We start from the raw sequence: 21,099 nt of genomic DNA on the forward strand, positions 1-21,099 counted from the left end.
CTCACTGGCCAGAATAGTTGGAACCTGCACCAGATTCTGGAATCTCATTAATTATGCACAAGCGAGTTCTGCTCGGAATTTCCTGGCCGGTAGGCAGCTGCTTTGTCCATCTGCCATCAGTTGGCAGGTTCAAAGGTCCCGTTGCCATATTTAAACACCAGTCTATCACACTCATATCACTCTCTCCAGCCTTGCCTGTCTTTACCAGACCATGCAGGATGTCAGCAACCCAGAGGGAAAAGGCTAGCAGCCTCAAGAAGAAGTCTGTTCCTTGATTCAACTGCCCTGCTTTGAAACTAAGCACAATGTTTATGTACATCTATGATTGACAACTCCTGACCAGATCAAAATCAATTAAGTGCTTTCTGCTAAGAAAAATAGGAAGTGAAAACACTTAACCCTAGATGTTGGAGCAGCACGGTGGCACAGTGGTTAGCACTGCTGCCTCACGGCGCTGAGGACCCGGATTTGATCCTGGCCTCGGGCCACTGTCTGCGCGGAATTTGCACATTCTCTCCGTGTCTGTGTGGGTCTCATCCCCACAACCCAAAAAGATGTGCAGCGTAGGTGAATTACCCATGCTAAATTGCCCCTTAATTGGAAAAAAGAATTGGTACTCTAAATGTAATTTTTTTAAAAACTCCTAGATGCTTATAGACATTGGGCGGGATTCTCCGGTCGCCGATGCCAAAATCGGGGGCGCCGCTTTCGCGATGCTCCGCCCCTCCAAAGCGGCATACGCCATATCAACGGCTTCAGGATGTTGCCTGAAGCCCTCACCCCGATGCTCCTCCCCCGACTGGCCGAGTTCCCGACGCGTCGGTTGCATGTGCTATCATTTGTCGGGAACTCGCCATTGCGGTTGTGGACTCAGTCCAGCGCCACCACAGTCGGGGGAGGGCCGATCCGTGGGCAAGGGGGACTTTGGCAGGGGCTGTGGGCACTGTTGGGGGGTGGTCAGGGGGTCGTAAGCCGGCCAAAGGAGGGGCACTATTTTGCAGGTCGGGTCTGCAAAATTCTCCGGGCCATATTGGCAGCCAGAGCTGGGTGTTCTACGCTGCCTTCCTGCTAGCCCCCAGCCAAACGGAGGATCGGTGGCCGTTTTGCGCCGTATTTCCACGCCGGCGTCAGGACATAGCCTGAAAATCGGAGAATCCAGCCCATTGTGTTTAGGTTCAAAGCAAGGTACCTGAGATGCATTCAAGCAGGAAGGGAGATGCAAATAAGCAATTCAGACATCTGGCTGTCTTCAAAGCTATTTTTTCCCTTTGCAAGTGAATAGAAGCCTTGCAGATCAAAGGATCTGAGGGGTTTAAAGCCTTGTGATGTGGTTTTGGCTTTGTATGAATTAACAGTTGCTGTCTTCTACACCTCTGAGTGAGGAAGCAGGTACAAGGGACAGGTGAGTGAAAAAGCATTGTTTCTGCCTGGACTGTTCTTTAACTTCCAGGCAGGCTGGTGGTTCGGGGGGGGGTGCTCTGATATGGGGAGTCTCTGATGGGAGGGGGATCTCTGATATGGGGGTCTTTGGTAGCAGGTGTCTGATGGGGGTCGCCAATGGGGGGGGGGGGTGATGGGGGGCTGGATTTGCGTTGTGGGGGAGGAGGCCCTCCGATGGACTTTGGGAGCATCTACTTTAAATAGCTACCCCCTTGGCCCATCGCGTCAGAGCCATGCTGGCAAATACTTGAATTAATCCACACCCACGTGAATCCCAGCCAAGAGGGCCGGAGTATCACCGAGGAGAATCCGGAGTCCAGTCTGTTAGTAGGATGCAAATGGGTTCAAAAGGCTAATTTCCACCTCCTGCTCCCACAGGGCGGGAACCTCGATGTCACCACCAGTGGGGGACCGGAACATCTTAACAGGATTGGTGCCCTTTTTCCTGACACGAGATTCTCCGTCACATCCGGAACTCTGCTACCAGCGGCGGGAGGTGGAGAATCCCCCCTTTTATGTTAATTGGAGGAATACAGATGAAAGAAGAAATATATAAAATTGGATACAATTGCACTGACTTTCCTTGGTTTTGTGGAAGACAATGCTGAGTTCCCTGGTAAAATGGTGAGGGGACAAAGATTTGCGAACATTTCCATTGCTCTGGAAATTCTGAGGCTTCCCCCAAATGGTGAGTGGAGTGCTTGTTTAACATTAAAAATGGGGTGGCCATTTTGTTGAGATAGCCATTTTGTTGAGTAAAAAGACAGGGTCTGTGAGTGCGAAGGAAGTGAGGGACCCGGGTGGGAGATATGTGATGGTGAGCGGGGTGTTGGATGGGATGCCCAGAGAGTTGGTGAATTTATTCCAAATTAGGATAATGTGGGGGTTGTGAGTGGGTTGCTGGGCGCGATTCCAGACTTGGCCACGAATCCTCCAGAACCAACTTTTTGTAATGAGCCGGAGGTGCTGGTGGGGGCAGAGTACGCTGGGATAGTAATTTCGGACCATGCGCCATATTGTCTGGAGGTTCGGCTTAGATCGGGACAGGAGCAGAGGCTGGGACGGAGGTTACGTTCGGGGTTGCTGGCAGACAGAGGGTTTTGTGATAAGGTGTGGTCGGTGATTAAGGACTATGTGGAATTGAACCAAAATGGGGAGGTGTCAGTGGCCACATTCTGGGAGGCATTGAAGGCGGTGATTCAGGGGGAGATTATCCCGTTCAAGGCGCATGAAGATAGGAAAAGGAGAGAGGAGTATGAAAGGTTATTCGGCGAGGTAGTCAAGGTGGACAGGGGGTTTTCAAGGGCGCCCTCTGCGGATGGATTGGCGAGAAGGAAAAAGCTACAGGGACAATTCGAAAGGTTGATGATGGGGAGGATGCTGGGGCAGCCGCGCAGGCGAGGGGGGTGCAGTATGAGTCTGGAGAGAAGGTAAGCCTTCTTTCCATGAAGTTGACAAATCAGTTACGGAGGCAGGCCGCGTCCAGGGAAATTTTGAGGGGTTGCACAGGAATAGGAGAGGTGGTGTTGGAGCGGGGCAGATAAATGAGGCGTTAGGGAATATTAGGAGGAATTTTACAGGGCGGACCTGCGGGGCAAAAAGTGGGATACCGGGCGATTCTTAGACAGGTTGGAGTTCCTGCGGCTGAAGGAAGAGATGGGGCAGGCGCTAGAGGAGCCTTTAGGGCTTTAGGGAGGTAATGGAAAGCATTAGGGGGATGAAGTCAGGAAAGGCCCCAGGGCCGGACGCTTACCCGGCGGAATTCTATAAGGGGTTTGCAGAGAAATCGGCACCCCATCTGCTGGGGACATTCAGCGAGGCACTGGAGAAGGGGGAGCTGCCGGAGACGATGACACAGGTGACAATTACGCTTATACCAAAGATGGGGACGGACCCATTAGAATGTGGGTCGTACAGGCCTATATCACTGTTAAACACGGATGTAAAAGTGCTGGCCAAGCTGGTGGGAGGGGGGGCAGGATGGAAAGATTTGTCCCAGGGGTGGTTGTGGAGGACCAAACAGGCTCCGTAAAGTGCAGGCAATCCTCCGGTAAAATAAGGCAATTGTTGAACGTGATTATGACCCCGTCGAGAGGACGGATACCAGAGGTGGGGGTGTCCATGGATGCGGAAAGGAGATTTGATCGGGTGGAGTGGCGATACCTGTTCGGGGTCTTGGGAAGGTTTGGGTTTGGACTGAAGTTTGTGGCATGGGTGCGCCTGTTGTATGTGGCCCCGGTGGTGCACATACGGATTAATGAGACAAATTCACAAAGTTTTGGGTTGCACAGGGGAATGAGGCAGGAGTGCTCGCTGTCGCTGCTACTGTTCGATTTAATGATAGAGCCCTTGGCAATGGCCCTTAGGGGGTCAGTAGAGTGGCAGGGGATCAGGAAGTGAATCAGGGCACACTGGGTGTTGTTATACGACCTGCTATTGTATGTGTTGGGCCTGCTGGAGAGCATGGGGAGGATTATGGGCCTACTAGGGAGTTTTAGGGCTTTCTCAGGTTATAAACTGAACATGAGGAAAAGTGAGATATTCCCGGTGAATGAGTTCGGTCGGAGAGCCAGCTTAGTTGGGCTACCATTCAAGGTAGCCAGGGATAAGTTCAGGTATTTGGGGATCCAGGTGATGGGAGAGTGGGCGATGCTGCATAAGTGGAACTTAATAAAGCTGGTGGAGGAGATAAGGGAGGATTTTAAGAGGTGAGATACGCTGCATTTGACTCTGGCAGGCAGGGTCCAAGTGGTGAAAATGAATGTCCTGCCAAGGCTCTTGTTTATATTCCAGATGCTTCCGATTTTTGTTCTAAATGACTTTTTTCAGAAGTTGGATACAGTTATTTCAGAATTCGTATGGACGGGGAAGGTGCCAGGGGTAAAGAGGACCCTGTTGTCGAGGCAGAAGGTGGATTGGCGTTACCGAACTTGTTGCAATATTAGTGGGCGGGGAACATAGAGAAGGTGTGGCGGTGGTGAGAGGGAGAGGGGGCAGAATGGGCTAGGATGAAGGAAGAGTCCTGCAGGGGGTCCAGCCTGAGGGCTATGGTGACGGCAGCACTACCGCTGGCACCAAGGAGATATACAGAGAGCCCAGTTGTACAGTCCACAATTAAGATACGGAACCAACTGAGGAGGCATTTTAGGATAGAAGGGATGTTGGTGTTAACGCCGCTATGTGAAGGGGGGGGGGGGGCGGGAATGAACGGTATGTATAGGAAGGAGAGAGAGGTGGGACTGGTGAGGGTGAAGGATTTGTACCTAGAAGAGAGGTTCGCAAGCATAGAGGAGCTGAGTGAGAAGATAGAGCTCCTGAGAGGTAGCGAATTTAGATATTTACGAGTAAGGGACTTTGCACGGAAGATGTGGAAAGGGTTCCCCAAGCTGCTGAAGTTTGCCCTATTGGAACGGTTGCTTCTTCCTGATGTGGAAAGGGAGGGTAGAATTGGGGAGATATAAGGATGGTTGCGAGAGCAGGGGGTGTGCAGGTGGTGAGGATCAAGGAAGAGTGGGAGGAGGAACTGGGAGGAGAGATAAGATTGGGGAGTGTGGAGTGAGGCATTACGCAGGGTGAACTTGACCTCCTCGTGTGCGAGGTGCATAGGGTGCTTATGACTCGGGCGAGGATGAGTGGGTTCTTTCAGGGGGTGGCAGATGAGTGGAGAAGTGTGGACGAAACCAGCGAACCATGCACATATGTTTTGGGTCTGTGAGAAGCTGGAGAGACACTGGGCGGGAATGTTTGGGACGCTAACAAAGATTGTGGGAGAGGAGGTCTGGCTGGACCCTATGGTGGTGATTTTCGGGATATCGGAGAAGCTGGAGCTGAAAGAGGGGAGGAAGGCCAATGTCGAGGCCTTCGCCTCTCTGATTGCCCAGTGGGGAATTTTATTGGAATGGCAGTCGGTAACGCCGCGGGGGGTGGCAGCATGGCTGGGCGATCTGTATGACTTCCTCTGGTTGGAGAAAATCAAGTATGAACGGAGGGGCTCAGCGGAGGGCTTCGAGACAAAGTGGGGACTGTTCGTGGCCATGTTCGAGGAGTTGTTCGGTGCAGTGAGGGGGGGCGGGGGGCTGGGGGTGAAAATGGGAACAAACCTGTACCGGCTGTAAAATTGTGAGTTGGGGAGCATTTTCCATGGATTAGTTATGTTTTGTAACTGTTTGAATACGTTTGGAATAAAATACATTAAAAATGCATTTAAAAGAAATTGGAATGATGTAAAACCATTCCCCACTAACATTTCTCTGCCAACATTTGGAGCAGTACCCAGGAAAACCAGCTTAATGTTAGGATGGCTTCTTGAGGGAGGCAATTGCCCTGAAAATTATAATCTTAGCTCAGACAAATTTACTGAAGTTAGAAAAAGTATGCCTTTTCATGGGCCTGGACTTTGCAGTCAGTGTGAAGTAATGGAGCTCACTGTTTCTTGGAGCAAGACTCCCTGAGCGATCTAATGTTCCCTGTGATGGGAACGTTACCTCTCTCATCATGCAGTTGATTGTAATGTTTTTTAATGGGGATTCCCACCGTAGAGAAGCAGTGATGTCATCAAGCTGTCCAAGCAGCCAGTCATGTTATAAATAATTCTCACTGACAGCCAACCAGGAAATGAAAAGCATTAAAATGAAATAACTTGTTAAAAATCTTACCTAGTGTCATGGGAGTGTCCCTTTAAGAAATGTTTATATCTGATCACATGGCTTCAGTGATGCCATTGTGTGGGTAGAGCTGGGCTGTGGCTTTGGGAGTTTTTACTTTCAGTTTGAGCTTTGGACTGGTTTGTACTGCACAGGTGGAAAGAAGTCTCTCTCTCTCTTTGTTTTAAAAGCTGTGTTCAGACTGCTTGGTAACTGAAAAAAGATAATTGCTTTCTGGAAGGAATTTAAAACTGCTGTTTGAAAAGGGGAACAGAGTATCAATAACAAGTCTTAATGACAGCAAGAGTGCCGTATGCAGGGTCAGATGAACTCCATGATATACTTTGGAGTTTTCTAAACCTTGGCCCATAACATCTTATAAAGGTCTGTAAAATAACGAGGGGCATAGATAAGGTAGATAGTCAACATCTTTTCCCAAAGGTAGGGATATCTAAAACTAGAGGGCAAAGGTTTAAAGTGAGAGGGGAGAGATACAATAGGGTCCAGAGGGGCAATCTTTTCTCACAGAGGGTGGTGAGTGTCTGGAACGAGCTGCCAGAGGCAGTAGTAGAGGTGGGTACAATTTTGTCTTTTAAAAAGCCTTTAGACAGTTAAATGGGAAAGATGGGTATAGAGGGATATGGCCAAATGCGGGCAATTGGGACTAGCTTAGTGGTAAAAACTGGGAGGCATGGACAAGTTGGGCCGAAGGGCCTGTTTTCATGCTGTAAACATCTGGACTCTATGACAAGGTCTTTGCATGTGGTGATTGGAAAGCTGCGTGAGAGATGAAGTTTCAGGGAGCTTGGTTGATTCATAGTGTTAGAGACGATTGAGTGCGTTGTTGAGAAATCTATGGAATCTGTTTTAGTCGCCATCAGCATTTATTGTGTAATATGTTGTGTCAGCCAGTTTGGCTGTTAATTTAGACGTACCCCATTTTATTCTGAATGTCAGAGCACAAGATAGATTTTGTACATTATTTTATCTTTCTGAACTATACATTTTTGTTTGCTCAAAACCTGTGGAATTCTTTAGTATCCCACTAGTCATAGACCAGCAACCTGAGAATGACCTGTTTATTCCTACTGTTTTTGTTCCTGGCTATAACAATTGCTGATGAATCCAGGGACAGGAGGGTGATGACCGGGGGGGAGGGGGGGGGGGGTCATGGGTGGGGGCTGAGTGGGGTTGGGAAGCAAGGTGATTCTCAGCTGGCATCTCCCTTCCCAATGCTGAGTCTGCCTTTGAATGTTTGAATGATGCCAAAGAGAAAATGCTGGAAAATCTCAGCAGGTCTGGCAGCATCTGTAGGGAGAGAAAAGAGCTAACGTTTTGAGCCCAGATGGCCCTTTGTCTAAGCTTTAATTTGCTTTTATTTGCATGATGCCAACTCCCTCCCCCTTGGGAGCCTACAAACAACCATACAGTGTATGTTTTTCAGGTTTCCCGCATGGCGATTTCCCTTCCCACTGATGGATGAATACCATAAGCCTTCCTATCATGGACTTCATCAAGGTCCCTTAGTCGCTACCTTCCCACCCGATTAAATATGCCTACCACCAAACTCACCATGAGGGAGGGCATTAGATTCTGCCTAGAATTATACCTCTTAGTGAGCCTCTTGGCTATATTGTAGACTTACACAAACTGGAGCATCTTTAAAATCAAATAATGAAAACAATACCCAACACAATGCAACCAAGCTTCACACAACCAAACTTGCCTGCAAGATAACCCAGTGTCCTTCTTTAGATGCCTTTGTCACAGCTTGTTCAGCTACTGCCTCTTGTCCTTGGCCAAGGGATACATTGTGGAGTTTTCCAGAATCTATGGTGAAGCCAAGTTTTTTTCCTGAATGGTACAATAATATATATCAGGGAAATATTTGTTCAACAAAATAATTTTCTACACTAATAAGGGTTCTGTGAAACTTAAGATTGTATTTCTCCTGTCTCCTAATGCAAACAAACACGTCTACATATTCAGCATCAACGTAATAACTCATTGAATGAGAACCATGATGAGAATATAGGATTAAATTGATTAAAACTTCCAGATATTGGCTGAGTCGGATCAGCAAACTTAACTTTATTAAAGAGGTCACACTTGTCTTATTGGTATTAGTGAAGAGGTCAGAGTATGTGATTTTCTGGATACTTTACATATGTATTTTCAGAAGGTTTTTGATGAAGTGCCCCATATAATAATCGCTTATTGTCACAAGTAGGCTTCAATGAAGTTACTGTGAAAAGCCCCTAGTCGCCACATTCCGGCACCTGTTCGTGGAGGCCGGTACGGGAATTGAACCCGCGCTGCTGGCCTTGTTCTGCATTACAGGCCAGCTGTTTAGTCCACTGTGCTAAACTAGCCCCAGATGCCTATTAGAGAGAATGATCATGCATGGATATAGAGAAAATTAAGGGTTCGGAAACAAAGGTAGAGGTAAACAGTAGTTTTTCACATTGGGGAAATATGTTTAAATCCTCAAGGATCATTTGTATAAACAGAAAGCAAGTGATCGCAGTGAAGAAGAGTGATATTACAGTATGATGATCAACAAATTAAAGGCCTGAAAAACAGTGAGGAAGAATGCAGATTAGTGGAGTGGTCAAATAATTGGCAGATTCAGTCCAATGCAGAAGAATACAAAATAGTCTTTTTTGGGAAAAATAGTGAACATGAGACCTCAAACAAGGAGGGCGGGATTCTCTCAGCCCACGCCGGGTCGGAGAATTACCAGGCCGGGCAGCAATCGCGTGATGCTGCCCCGATGCCGGTCCGTTGATTCTCCGGTGAGCGGAGAATCTGCACCAATGACGCGCCGTACTCGGCGCGGTGCTGGTAGAGCGCCCCCCCGGCAATTCTCCGCCCAGGATGGGCCGAGTGGCTGCCTAAAAAAGCCCGAGTCCCGCCGGCGCCGTTCACATCTGGTCTTACCTGGCGGGACCTCGGCATACATCCTGTGGGGGTGGCCTGGTGGGGGAGGTCGGGGGGGTCCGATCCCTGGGGGAAGGCCTCCACCGTGGCCTGGCCCGCGATCGGGGCCTACCGATCGGCGGGCCGGCCTCTCGTGGTGGGGGCCTCTTTTGCTCCGGGCCGGCCCCTGTAGCCCTACGCCATGTTGCGTCGAGGCCGGCGCGGAGAAGGGATGCGTATGCATGCATTCCCGCCGTTCGCAGCGCGCATGCGCAGACCCGCGGCGCATATTTGACGCAGGTATCGGCAGCAGGAGCGGCGTGGGTCGCTCCAGTGCCATGCTGGCCCCCTGTATGCCTCAGGATCGCTGCTCCTGGGGGCCTGTTTATGATGGTGTCAACACTTAGGATCAGAGAATCCCGCCCAATATTTTTTGAAATGGGAGGAACAGATATTGGGCTGGATTCTCTATTCCTGAGACTAAGTGTTGACCCCGGCATAGGATTCGTGCACTTCCACGAAAGCAAAACTGGTGCCACACCTGGACTGATTTAGCGACTGTTCAGGGGCTAGCACCGAAACCATGTGGAACACAATTGATTCCAATGAGAAATGGTGCGGGATGCACCGGATTCGCGATTGACATTCAGGAAGCTGACAAGCTGCTGCAGGCCAGCAGTGGCGGAAAACACTGCACATCCTCCTCAGGGTGGCCAGGGTGAGTGGGTAGCATTGTGTCCCTGGCACTAAACCCCATCCCACACACCTGTTATCTGACCCTCCCCACCACCCAGAGGGCAGCCGAACCTTCACCCTGCACCACATCTCGGCACCCATACTACTGGCCGTCCAGGGCGGGTGCCCTGTCCACTGGAGCCACCAGCTATCCAACCCATGGGCTGCATGCATTGGACTGTTTAACACTGCCGTTTTCTGTTTCTCCCACCCACAGGAGAATGCCGCCCATAACCGCCGGGAGCAGGAGAAAACTGGAGCTCACTGTGACAGAGCAGAGGGCCCTGAAAGTGGTCGGTGGCCCGGAAGGGAGGTCGGAGGGGTGGAGATCAGCCGCTGGTAAGGAAGTGAGACCCGGCTTAACTGCGGTTCCCTGTGACACATGTGTCAATCCCACACCCCCAACACCACCCCCCCAACACCCTCACCATCAGCATCCACCCACCCCACCCTTCCCCCCCACCACCCCTGGCCCGCCGCAGTCTAATCATGTATCTTGTTTTGTGTCTTGCAGGACCTGCTGGTGATGGGGTAGGTCAATCTGGTATCCCTCGCCCCAACCAGTGCTACAGTGCTCGGAGTCCCCCGAGCAGCGATGAGGAGAGCAGTCTGGACACAGCCCTCGGCCTGAGACCCAGGACACTCTGGAGCTAGAGTCGTGGATGACACAGATTTCCCATCACAGCTGTCTCCAGCATCCTCCACCAGCCCAGAGACATCACCTCGATTGGGCACTTTAGTGAAGAGGTTCCTGGGACACCATCTGGAGCGCACCACACAGCTGTACATCAGGTGGAGATAGCAACTCCCGAAGGGGCGGACGGTTGGAGGGTGGGCCAATCCCAGGAACTAGCTGCCGCCCAGATGGGGTTCAGGCTTCTGGAATGGACAGTCCCATCGATTTCCAGGGACCCGGGTTTGATCTAGGCTCGGGTCACTGTCTGGGCGGAGTCTGCATGTTCTCCCCGTGTCTGTGTGGGTTTCATCCGGGCGCTTCAGTTTCCTCCAACAAGTCCCGAAAGACGTGCTTGCTCGGTGAATTGGACATTCTGAATTCTCCCTCTGCGTAACCGAACAGGCGCCAGAGTGTGGTGACTAGGGGATTTTCATAGTGACTTCATTGCAGTGTTAATGTAAGCCTACTTGTGACACTAATAATTAATATTATTGTGGGGATGCAGTCGTCGCAGAGCCAGGTACTACATGAGGGGTTGTTGGTGAGCATCCAGTACCTACAGGTGCAGGTGGAGGAGCCCAACCGTGTTCAGGAGTAGGAGGTGGTGCCGACAATGCGTGCCACCCAGGCCAACACCGCACGGGTGGCATCCGAAATGCAGGCATTAGGGGCGAGGGTTGCGACTATGGATCAGCATGTACATGGCCTGGGTTATCGGTGCTGGCCGAGGCACAGGACAGGATTGCCGCCTCATAGGCAGCCATGTGCAGGAGCCACCTGGAAATTTCAGCGGCGCTTCTGAGCGTGGCCCGGTCACAGTGGGCCATGGCTGAGAACATCGGCAGCATTGCCCAGGCGCTGGCCAATGTGGCACAGACACAGAGGGAGGTGGCCCAGTCCCAGAGGGAAATGACATGACACAGACTCAGAAGGTGGTGGAACAGTCAATGGGTGATGCGGCGCGGTTCCAGACAACGATGGTCCATTCCTTGTGCTCCATGGCCGCGAGCAAGCAGACCCTGGTCGAGACCAGAGCAGGCCTCCAGCACTGGCAGTGCCAGGTGGTGGGGGAGTCTCAGGGGATAGCTCCACTTGCACACCCATTCCATGCAGTAACCTGGGGGACATCGAGCACCCCGAGGGTGGTGATGGGGCCCGTGTCGGTGACTCCCGCAGGAGCGGTGCCAGAATACCGCAGCATGTCGGACATCCCCTCCACCCCCCTCCTGTCCCTGGTGCATCTGGTGGTAAGTGGGCAGAACAGGGCGGCACCACACCATCTGGGACACCTGAGCAGCAGGAGGGCCCATCCAAGCCTGGTAGGGACCACCCACGTGGCAGTGGAAAGTGCTACCGTGGGCAGAAGTCAGACGTTGTCAAATAATTCAGAGCACCAGAGCTCATCGCTGAGCGGGTCGTCATCATCCTCCATCCCAGAGACCAGACCCAGTGTTACTGCCAATCCAGGATCCGCATCCTGTAGTGCGGCAGGTATGTATCATGAAGGGGGTTGCAGGCAACGGGGTAGCCAGGTGTGGTGGTGGTGGGATGCGGTGTCCGTGCCACTGCCCAGTTCCCTCCCCACCAGTCGGTGAACCTGGTGGCAATCAGAGTGTCCTGGGCATATTGGCCCAGATTCACACGCCATGCGGCCTCCTGTTCCTGTCTGGGCCCCATGTCCTGCCCATCCCCACATCCTCCTCGTCAGGCCTGGCGTTTCTCCTCCTCCTCCAGCACATAGATTACATAGAATTTACAAATAATTTACAGTGCCGAAGGAGGCCATTTGGCCCATCGAGTCTGCACCGGCTCTTGGAAAGAGCACCCTACCCAAGCCCACACCTCCACCCTATCCCCATAACCCAGTAACCCCACCCAACACTAAGGGCAATTTTGGACACTAAGGGCAATTTAGCATGGCCAATCCACCTAACCTGCACATCTTTGGACTGTGAAAGGAAACCGGAGCACCCGGAGGAAACCCACGCACACACGGGGAGAACGTGCAGACTCCTCGATTTTTGGCATCTAGCCCCGAGTGAAACACCTGACCTACCCACCCTTTCCTCAGTCTTACCTGGTCTGCCACCTTCAGGTGTGTCTCCTGGAGCATAACCACATCCGTCTTGAGCCCCTTCAGGTGTGCGAACACGCAGGCCCGGTTAACCGGCCCATTCAGTCCCCTTACATTCCAGGTTATCAGCCGGATCAGGGGGCTACCCGCCCCCCTCCCCCGCCGACTAGCCATGACCCCTCCTCGGCCAGCCACGCGCCCGCACCCCACACCCGGCCCGTTCCCCACAGCGGCATACCCCCGTCTCGACCCACCCCACTCGTTCCAGCTCCTCCTTGATCTTAGCAGCAGCAACTCGATTCCCCCCCCCCCCCCCTCCCGGCTAGGACCCATCCTAGCTGGTTTACCCCCCCCCATTGCACTTCCGCAAGTCAGCTGACTCCTGCTGACCCCGGCCACTCCCGCCTCCCCTTCGACTCCTCCCATTGTGTGGCACACCCTTCTCTCCTGCTCCCCATTCACAGGCTCTCCCCCTCCGTTCTAAGCACGGGAAACAATCCTCGCTTCCCCGCCCCGGTCCCGTCCCGTCCCCAGTCTTCGGCGCGGGAAAAAAATCCCGCGCTCTCCACCTACCAGGCCCCGCCACCAACCAAAACAGTGCCCAACCCGCCCCATCCACCCTCCCCAACCCGAAAGAGAAAAACACAGAGAAAAAGAAACCCAAAACAATGCAGAGGCCCCCCCCAAAACCAAAAATAGGCATAACATATCCACCACAGTCCCCAATCGCCCATCCCGACCCTAAGTCTGTGTCCAGCTTCTCGGCCTGAACAAAGGCCCACGCTTCCTCCGGAGACTCAAAATAATGGTGCCAGTCCTTGTAGGTAACCCACAGTCGCGCCGGCTGCAACATGCCAAACTTCACCCCCTTCCTGTCCAGCACCGCCTTCGCTCGATTGTACCCGGCCCTCCTCTTCGCCACCTCCGCACTCCAGTCCTGATATATCCGAACCTCCGCGTTCTCCCACCTGCTGCTCCTCTCCTTCTTGGCCCACCTGAGCACACACCCCCGATCGACGAACCGATGGAACCGCACCAGCACCGCCCGCGGAGGCTCGTTAGCCTTGGGCCTCCTCGCCAACACTCTATGGGCCCCTTCCAGCTCCAGGGGCCCCTGGAAGGACCCCGCTCTCATCAGCGAGTTTAACATGGTGACCACATAGGCCCCCACGCCCGGCCCCTCCAGTCCCTCCGGGAGGCCCATAATCCGCAGATTCTTCCGCCTCAACCGATTCTCCATCTCCTCGAACCGCTCCTGCCATTTCTTGTGGAGCGCCTCGTGCGCCTCCACCTTTACGGCCAGGACTAAGATCTCGTCCTCATTGTCAGAGATCTTTTGTTGTGCCTCTCGGATTGCCACCCCCTGGGCCGTCTGTGTCTCCAGCAACTTATCAATAGAAGCCTTCATCGGCTCTAGCAGGTCCGTTTTAATCTCTCTGAGGCAGCACTGGATACCCTCCTGTTGCTCCTCCGCCCACTGCCTCCACGCTGCCTGGTCTCCGCCCGCCGCCATTTTGTCCTTCTTCCCTCCCTTCTTCTGGTCCACCACCACCTTTTTTGTCACCCTGCTCCTAGTTAAAGCCATACACTGACGGGGAGCTATTATTAACTCCTTCCCACACCGGGAAACATCGAAAAAGTGCCCTTGGGGGCCAGAAAAGAGCCCAAAAGTCAGTTTTTGCGGGAGTCGCCGAATGTGCGACTTAGCTCTGCATAGCCGCAACTGGAAGTCTCGAGAGGGAATCCTTTTGGCAGTGTTCGCTTCACCAATCTACCCCAAAATGTCTGTGGAAACTCCTGAAAAAGGTCTAAGTGTCCGTTCCAGACGGGAGCTGCCGAATGCGCGACCTATTCCTCCATGGCCGCCACCGGAAGCCTCGTCCCCGCTTCTTCAGTGGCCTTGGTGAGATCTTTTCACAGTTGTTCCCTCTGCTGTTAGAATTCAACTTTGATAAAGGCCCTCAGATCAGTTTGCAGCTTTAAGCTTGCCCTTCCCCCGCCTGCATGCTGGAAGAGGCTCTGTTTATCCTGTTGCAGCCAAATCTTTTACTGTTTCTGCCGTGTCTGGTAGCCAAAAGACATAAAATTCCTGGGCGACACTGTCAGGGGAATGTTGCAGTCTTCCTGCCACACCGGGAAATGTCAAACAAATGCCGTGGGGGCCCTGTAAAAGAGCCCAAAAGTCCGTTCCAAGCGGGAGCTACCGAATATGCGACCTAGCTCTGCATAGCTGCACCCGGAAGTCCGAACTGCACACAGTTATAAACAACAACGAAGCAGAACACCCAGAGGCCTTGTTCATCATGGCCAGGGACTTCAACAAGGCCAACCTCAAAGAGTGTACTACCAAAATTCCACCAGCACATCTCAAGTCCTACCAGAAACGACAACACTCTTGGCCACTGCTACACAAAAGTCAAAGGCGCCAACGTTCCATCCCCCGACCGCACTTTGGTAATCATGTTATGGGCCAGGGTTCAGAGAACCCCAAAGTGTATCATGGAGTTCACCTGACCCACAACTTTTAATAGATTGTGGTTATGGGGAGCACACGGGCCTACTCTGCCGGTGTGATGCAACAGAGAGCTACAGTATTTTAAATTTAAAACAATGTTTATTTATGAAACCAGTTAACACTTTATAAAACCACAGTAAACATCTTAACAACTATCAACACCAACAAATCCCCCAAAGAATACAGTACTCTATAAGTAACTCTTAATCTTTCCTTGCAACATCTATAAGACAAAAAAATAACCCTTTTTACAGAAAGACATCAGGTTTAACTTCTCTACTGAGAGCAGTTACCACTTTGAAATCACCAAATCACTACAGAACATTCTTTAGCTTGCAGAGATTCATACACATCTTGCTGTGACTGCAGCTTCTCCAAAACTAAAACTAAACTAAACACACCCTGTAGCAGACAGCCCAAAGCAAAAGTAAAAGCAGACAGACAGCCCAGCTCCACCCACACTCTGACATCACTGCTAAACACCCATTTCTTAAAGGTACATCCACTACAGCTATTTTATAAACCCCCATTTCTTAAAGGTACTCTCACATGACAATCAGACCATAAGACGGTGCTCCTTCTCCTGGCACACAAAGTGAAACATAAGCGGAAGAATTCGGTTAAGAAGGTCTTGCAGTGCTGGTCCGAGGAGTCAGAAGAGCTCCTACATGACTGCTTGGAGACAGTATACTGGTCCATATTTAAGAACTCAGCGACCAACCTACACGAGTATGCCACCACCATCACAGACTTCATCAGCAAATGTGTGGACAACTGCGTGCCAAATAAAGTAGTAAGTTCCCCAACCGGAAACCATGGTTTAATCGGGAGATTGACTCCCTACTGAAGGACATGTCTGATGCGTTCAAGTCAGGCGACCCTGACCTGTTCAAGAAATCCAGGTACGACCTCCGCAAAGCCATCCGGAATGCCAAGAGACGATATCAGACCAAGCTAGAGTCAGACTAGCGCTACAGGCTCTCGTCAGTTGTGGCAAGGCCTAGTGGGCAGCACGGTAGCACAGTGGTTAGCACAGTTGCTTCACGTCGATGCTATGACCAAGAAAGTACAACAGCGACTATATTTTTACAGAAAACTAAGGAAATTTGGCATGTCCACACTGACTCTGACCAAATTTTACAGGTGCACCATAGAAATATCCTACCTGGCTGCATCACAGCCGGGTATGGCAATTGCTCGGCCCAAGACCGAGGGAGAGGGCCACCCCGGATGGGCTGGCACCTCTGGCATTCAGCTCTTTTGTCCATGTTTGAACCAAAGTTGTAATGAGGTCAGGAGCCGAGGGACACTGCGGAACACAAAATGACTGTCTGTGAGCAGGTTATTGCTGAGTACGTGCCGCTTGATAGCACTGTTGATGACTCCTTCAATAACTTTGCTGATGATGGGGAGTAGACTGATAGGGCGGTAAATGGCTGGATTGCATTTGTCATGTTTCTTGTGTACAGGACATACCTGTGCAATTTTCCACATTGCCGGGTCGATGCCAGTGTTGTCGCTGCACTGGAATAGTTTGGCTAGGGGTGAGGCAAGTTCTGGTGCACAAGTCTTCAGTACTTTTGCTGGAATATTGTCAGGGTCCATAGCCTTTTAGATCTCACGAGGCGTTGCGAGCAGGGTAGATCACGGGAGAGGGATCTCGTGGCTTCTATCGACCATATGTGCCGTGGCGAGCTGCTTTTCGGGCAAGGCAAGGCCATTGGATTGCCCCCAGAATCTATTTCAGCACTGGGGAGCTAAACTCAGAGATCTTGCCGCCATTTTGAAAGGGTGCCCCGATCTCTAAATGAGCTTGCGGGCTCCACAAAACCACACATGCCCCCCTCCCCCAAGTGAGGCTGCCCCGCTATGGGTTTACTGAGGGTCCTCCCCCTTACAGGCCCCCCCCCTCCAGGACCCCCACCCATCACGCCTAACCTACCACAGGCCCCTACTTACCTGCCATGCAAACCCCCACTCTTCAAACCCCCCTCTACCTGCCTTTCATTGGCATGGCCATTTCAGTGATCAAGCCCTGAGCCTTGAATGTGCCACCCTGGCTCCTGGGCAGTGCTCCTGCCAGCTTGGCAATGCCACCCAAGCACCTTCGATAACTTTGCTGATGATGGGGAGTAGACGGATAGGGCGGTAATTGGCTGGATTGCAGAGCCTGGGTGGCAGTGTCAAGGTGCCAGCCAGACACTGCCAAGGTGCCCACATTCCAGAGGGAAGGCTAAGGATCCTGCACTGATCCTGACCCAACCAGGTGTCTCCGATGGCCCAGGAGACCCCCAGGATGCCGTTCCGCCTGGTCCACGTTTTTGTGGATCAGGACTGAATGGAGCCTGACTGCAGCCTTGCTGGGGAGACTGGTAGATCACAATAGGCTGGTAGATCCCGGGAAGCTCGCCTAAACAGGTTTAAACTCTCCTTAGGCACACGCCATTTGGTCATGCCCCTTTTGGGAGTGCTTCAGATTCCGATGCCTCGTGGATCTTGAGTCGATCCCACAAGACGTGAAGACTGCTGAGAAGCCTGCAACAGGCCTCGCCCAGGATCTACCGTCCGCATTGTGCTCTCGCCCGCGTGCAATGCGGCCATAAAATAGCGCCCCAGGTGTATGAAACCTGAAGTAAAAGCAGGTCTGATCCTTGTGGATTTGTTTAGATAGTCAGGGTACCCCTTTGGAGAGGTAAGGTACTTCTTTGGAGCTGGTCTTGCAGCATCTTTGCGGGACGGGGGGGGGGGGGGGAGGAGGAGGGGGCAGGTGTCATTTGTGGTAGTTCCAGGGTGACACAGCCAGGCTGCCTGGGTGGCAGTGCCAAGGTATCACCCTGCCCTGAGCCTGGCCACCTGGGGGCCTCTAATGGCCTGGGAGGCCCCCAGGTACGTTACGCCTGGTCCATGTTTGTGCGGGCCAGATCTAAAAGGCACCATGGCAACGTCTCTTTGGCATGAGCATTTGTTCCTGTGCCTCGGGAGAATTGGTCGCTGACATATTTAAATGATCCTAATGGCTCATGTAAACATGTTAATCTGGATCTCGCCCTCATTAGACCTCGCGAGTTGGGCGTGACTGTCATTCAATCGTGCCCTTAGTGATTGTTCCACATAAAATCTGATTTTTTTTCTCTCTTTTTCTGACTTTAGTTTTTTGGGGCATCTAATTTTTCCAGGCCTCAAAACAAGGCAAAAACCTTGGCCTTGATTTTCACGACAGATAGGTTCTCTACCATCCCCGAGAGTGCTGAGTCCTGTCCCTGCACACACCACTCTCAATTTTCTCAGGGGCAGAAGTGAGAATGGGATGTATTTTGTGCATGCAGTTTATGGAGGCAGCTAATCATTTAAATCATTGGCTGCCTCTGCTGAAATGGAATTTTGGTAGGCCAGAAATGTGAAACCTGGGGCTGTATTCTCCGCACCCCGATGCCAAAATCGCGGCCGGCACCGGGGCGGAGAATCTATTTCCCTGCACGGAATCGGGACCGGCGGCAGTTCCCCGATTCTGCGGGCTCCGAAAAGCAGCGTATTTGGAGTACACCGCGCCGCACATCACCTACCTGCGGCAATTGCTGGAGGCCCGCCCCCCCATTCTCCTCCCCCGACCGGCCGAAGTCCCAATGGCGTGGACCACTCATGGTCCTGCCATTCGGGAAATTAGTCAGGGTACCCATTTTGAGAGGTAAGGTACCTCTTTGGATCTGGTCTTGTGACATCTTTAGGGGAGGGCAGGTGCCATTTGCGGTAGGTCAGGTGTGCTTTGGAATTATTGAAAGTATGCATAATTGTGTTCAAAAAGTGCGTGAACTCATTGCTGTTAAGCTCATTGGAAATGTCAACAGACCTGTCAAAATCAATGGTCAGAAGCACCTGTCAAAGGGCCCAGTCAAAACTGTTAGAAGAAACTGTCAAAGGAACCTGGCAAGCTGTCAAGGCATTTAAAAGTCCTGTCATGTAAATCTTTGAAATAAATGTCTGGAATGTTAAAAAATACTGCTTCTATATCATGATGTTTGTTGACATAGGCCTCAGAGGTTGCATTACTGGATTGGTGCTGCATTACTGATTTCTCACCCATTCATCATCACAGTAGGATACCTGTCATTCCACACTTTGACACCTACAGGTGGTTTTAGACTCTTTGATATGGAACTATGAATTCCAATTCTTGTTGCTATAAGAGTTTTTGCACTTTGAATGAAATATTTATTGTTATAAAACTTTATTTAGCTGAAGGAATGTAAATGTGGTAAATCATTTTTTGTGTGTTTTTTTCAATATATTGGAGGCTGCGATACTTAGAATTTTATTTTATAGCACCTTATTTTATCTATTTTATAATTTACAGAGTACATTGACAAATGGTACATTGACAAATGGTACATCAACAAATAGTGATTGGTTACAGTGCGGAACAAGGGCCCCCAAAAATTGTACTCTGTCAATTATTCTTTTGTCTACTATGTACGTACTGTGTACGCTCCCTTGGCCGCAGAAAAATACTTTTCACTATACTTCGGCACATGTGACAATAAATATCAATCAATCAACATGACACCCCACTCAAAAGCTTTTTTCTTTCAACCTATCATGCCATCCCACCAATACCCATCATGGGCAGACCTCAGGACCCAAGGGCTAAACTAGAGCAGCATAGCGCGTTGTGACTAACGTTCTTACAGGGAACAGATCCATCCAAGGTAGAGTCATTGAGGAGTCTAGTAGCTGTGGGGAAGAAGCTGTTCCTATATCTGGATGTGCTGGTCTTCAGACTTCTATATCGTTTGCCTGATGGAAGGGTCTGGAATAGGGCAAAGCCTGGGTGTGAGGAGTCTCTGACAATGCTGAGGCAATGGGAGGTGTAGACAGAATCAATAGGAGGATGGCAAGCTTGTGTAATGCGTTGGGCTGAGTTCACCACATTCTGCAGTTTCTTGCGATCTTGGGCCGAGCAGTTGCCATACCAGGCTGTGATGCAGCCGGATAAGATGCTCTCTATTGCACATCTGGAGAAGTTTGTGAGAGTCGATGCAGACATGCCAAATTTCTTTAGCTTCCGTAGGAAGTAGAGATGTTGTTGGGCTTTCTTGACTGTTGCATCAACGTGAGTGGAGCAGGACAGACCGTTGATGACTGTTTGTTAATTAAATATATAAACGCGGGACCAGATTTTCATTCCTGGGTCAGATGCGTAGAGATGGGAGAATTTCCCACGGCGTGAACCCAGTTTTTAAAAATCACTGCCCAGGCGCCAGGGGCGGGATTCTCTCAGCCCACGCCGGTTCGGAGAATCGCCGGGCCGGGTGCGATTTGCCAGGAACGTAAAGCTATCGACCATCTCCACTTCGGAGCCATTGATGTAGATGGGGATGTGTGTCATACTACACTTCCGGAAGTCAATGATCAGTTCTTTGGCCTTTCCAAAATTTAGTGAGAGGTTGTTTTTGGTACACCATGTGCTGGCATAAGGGTTGTAAAGGGCCATGGGAAGTGGGTGCAGGGGTCTAGGTTTGCATGGAGATTATGGTGGTAATGAGGATGGGCGGGGCAGAGGTTGGTATGAGGGTTTCTGGACTGGGTGAGGGCCACAAGGTGATATGGGTTTGCATGTAGGAGTCTTGGTGAATGTGTGGGGTGGGGGTGGGGGGGGGGGGGGGGGTGAAGAAAGTGAGGGGCGGAGGAATGTATCATACTTTAGTCTTTATTTTTAAACTGTGGACACAGTGCTGGAGCATTGAGAAAGGCCTCTGCCCAGCCTACGTCCACACCTAGCATCTTCCTCAGTTCTTCCTGGGCCACCTGCCTCATCTTCTAACCCAGCACTCCCAGCCCCAAACTGCAAATCTGGGGCGGGATTCTCCCATCTGACGGCAGAGTGTTGACTCCATCTTAAAAACTGAAGAGTTTAACAAGTGTCATCGGACAGTTAAGTGTAGCGATCCTCTGCCCCACGCCGCTCCAGCTGGGTGCCGTGGATCTGCGCATGCGCACTGCGACCGGTGTGAATGCGCGGAAGCTTCCTACTCCGCGCCGACCCCGACGCAACATGGTGTAGGGCTACAGGGGCCGGCGGGGAGCAAAAGAGGCCCCCATC

General features: G+C 51.4%; 1 protein-coding gene across 1 annotated transcript in view; it reads right to left on the minus strand.

Moving 5' to 3' along the window:
• dnah9l (dynein, axonemal, heavy polypeptide 9 like) overlaps window positions 1-21,099 on the minus strand; it is a 1,249,478-nt gene that overhangs the window by 114,684 nt on the left and 1,113,695 nt on the right. The window contains exon 71 of the mRNA XM_072476205.1: window positions 7,810-7,937. Within this exon, the coding sequence (XP_072332306.1) occupies window positions 7,810-7,937 (128 nt within the window). The remainder of the gene's footprint in view (window positions 1-7,809; window positions 7,938-21,099) is intronic.

The sequence above is a fragment of the Scyliorhinus torazame genome, chromosome 2, assembly GCF_047496885.1.
Source record: "Scyliorhinus torazame isolate Kashiwa2021f chromosome 2, sScyTor2.1, whole genome shotgun sequence".
Lineage (NCBI taxonomy): Eukaryota > Metazoa > Chordata > Chondrichthyes > Carcharhiniformes > Scyliorhinidae > Scyliorhinus > Scyliorhinus torazame.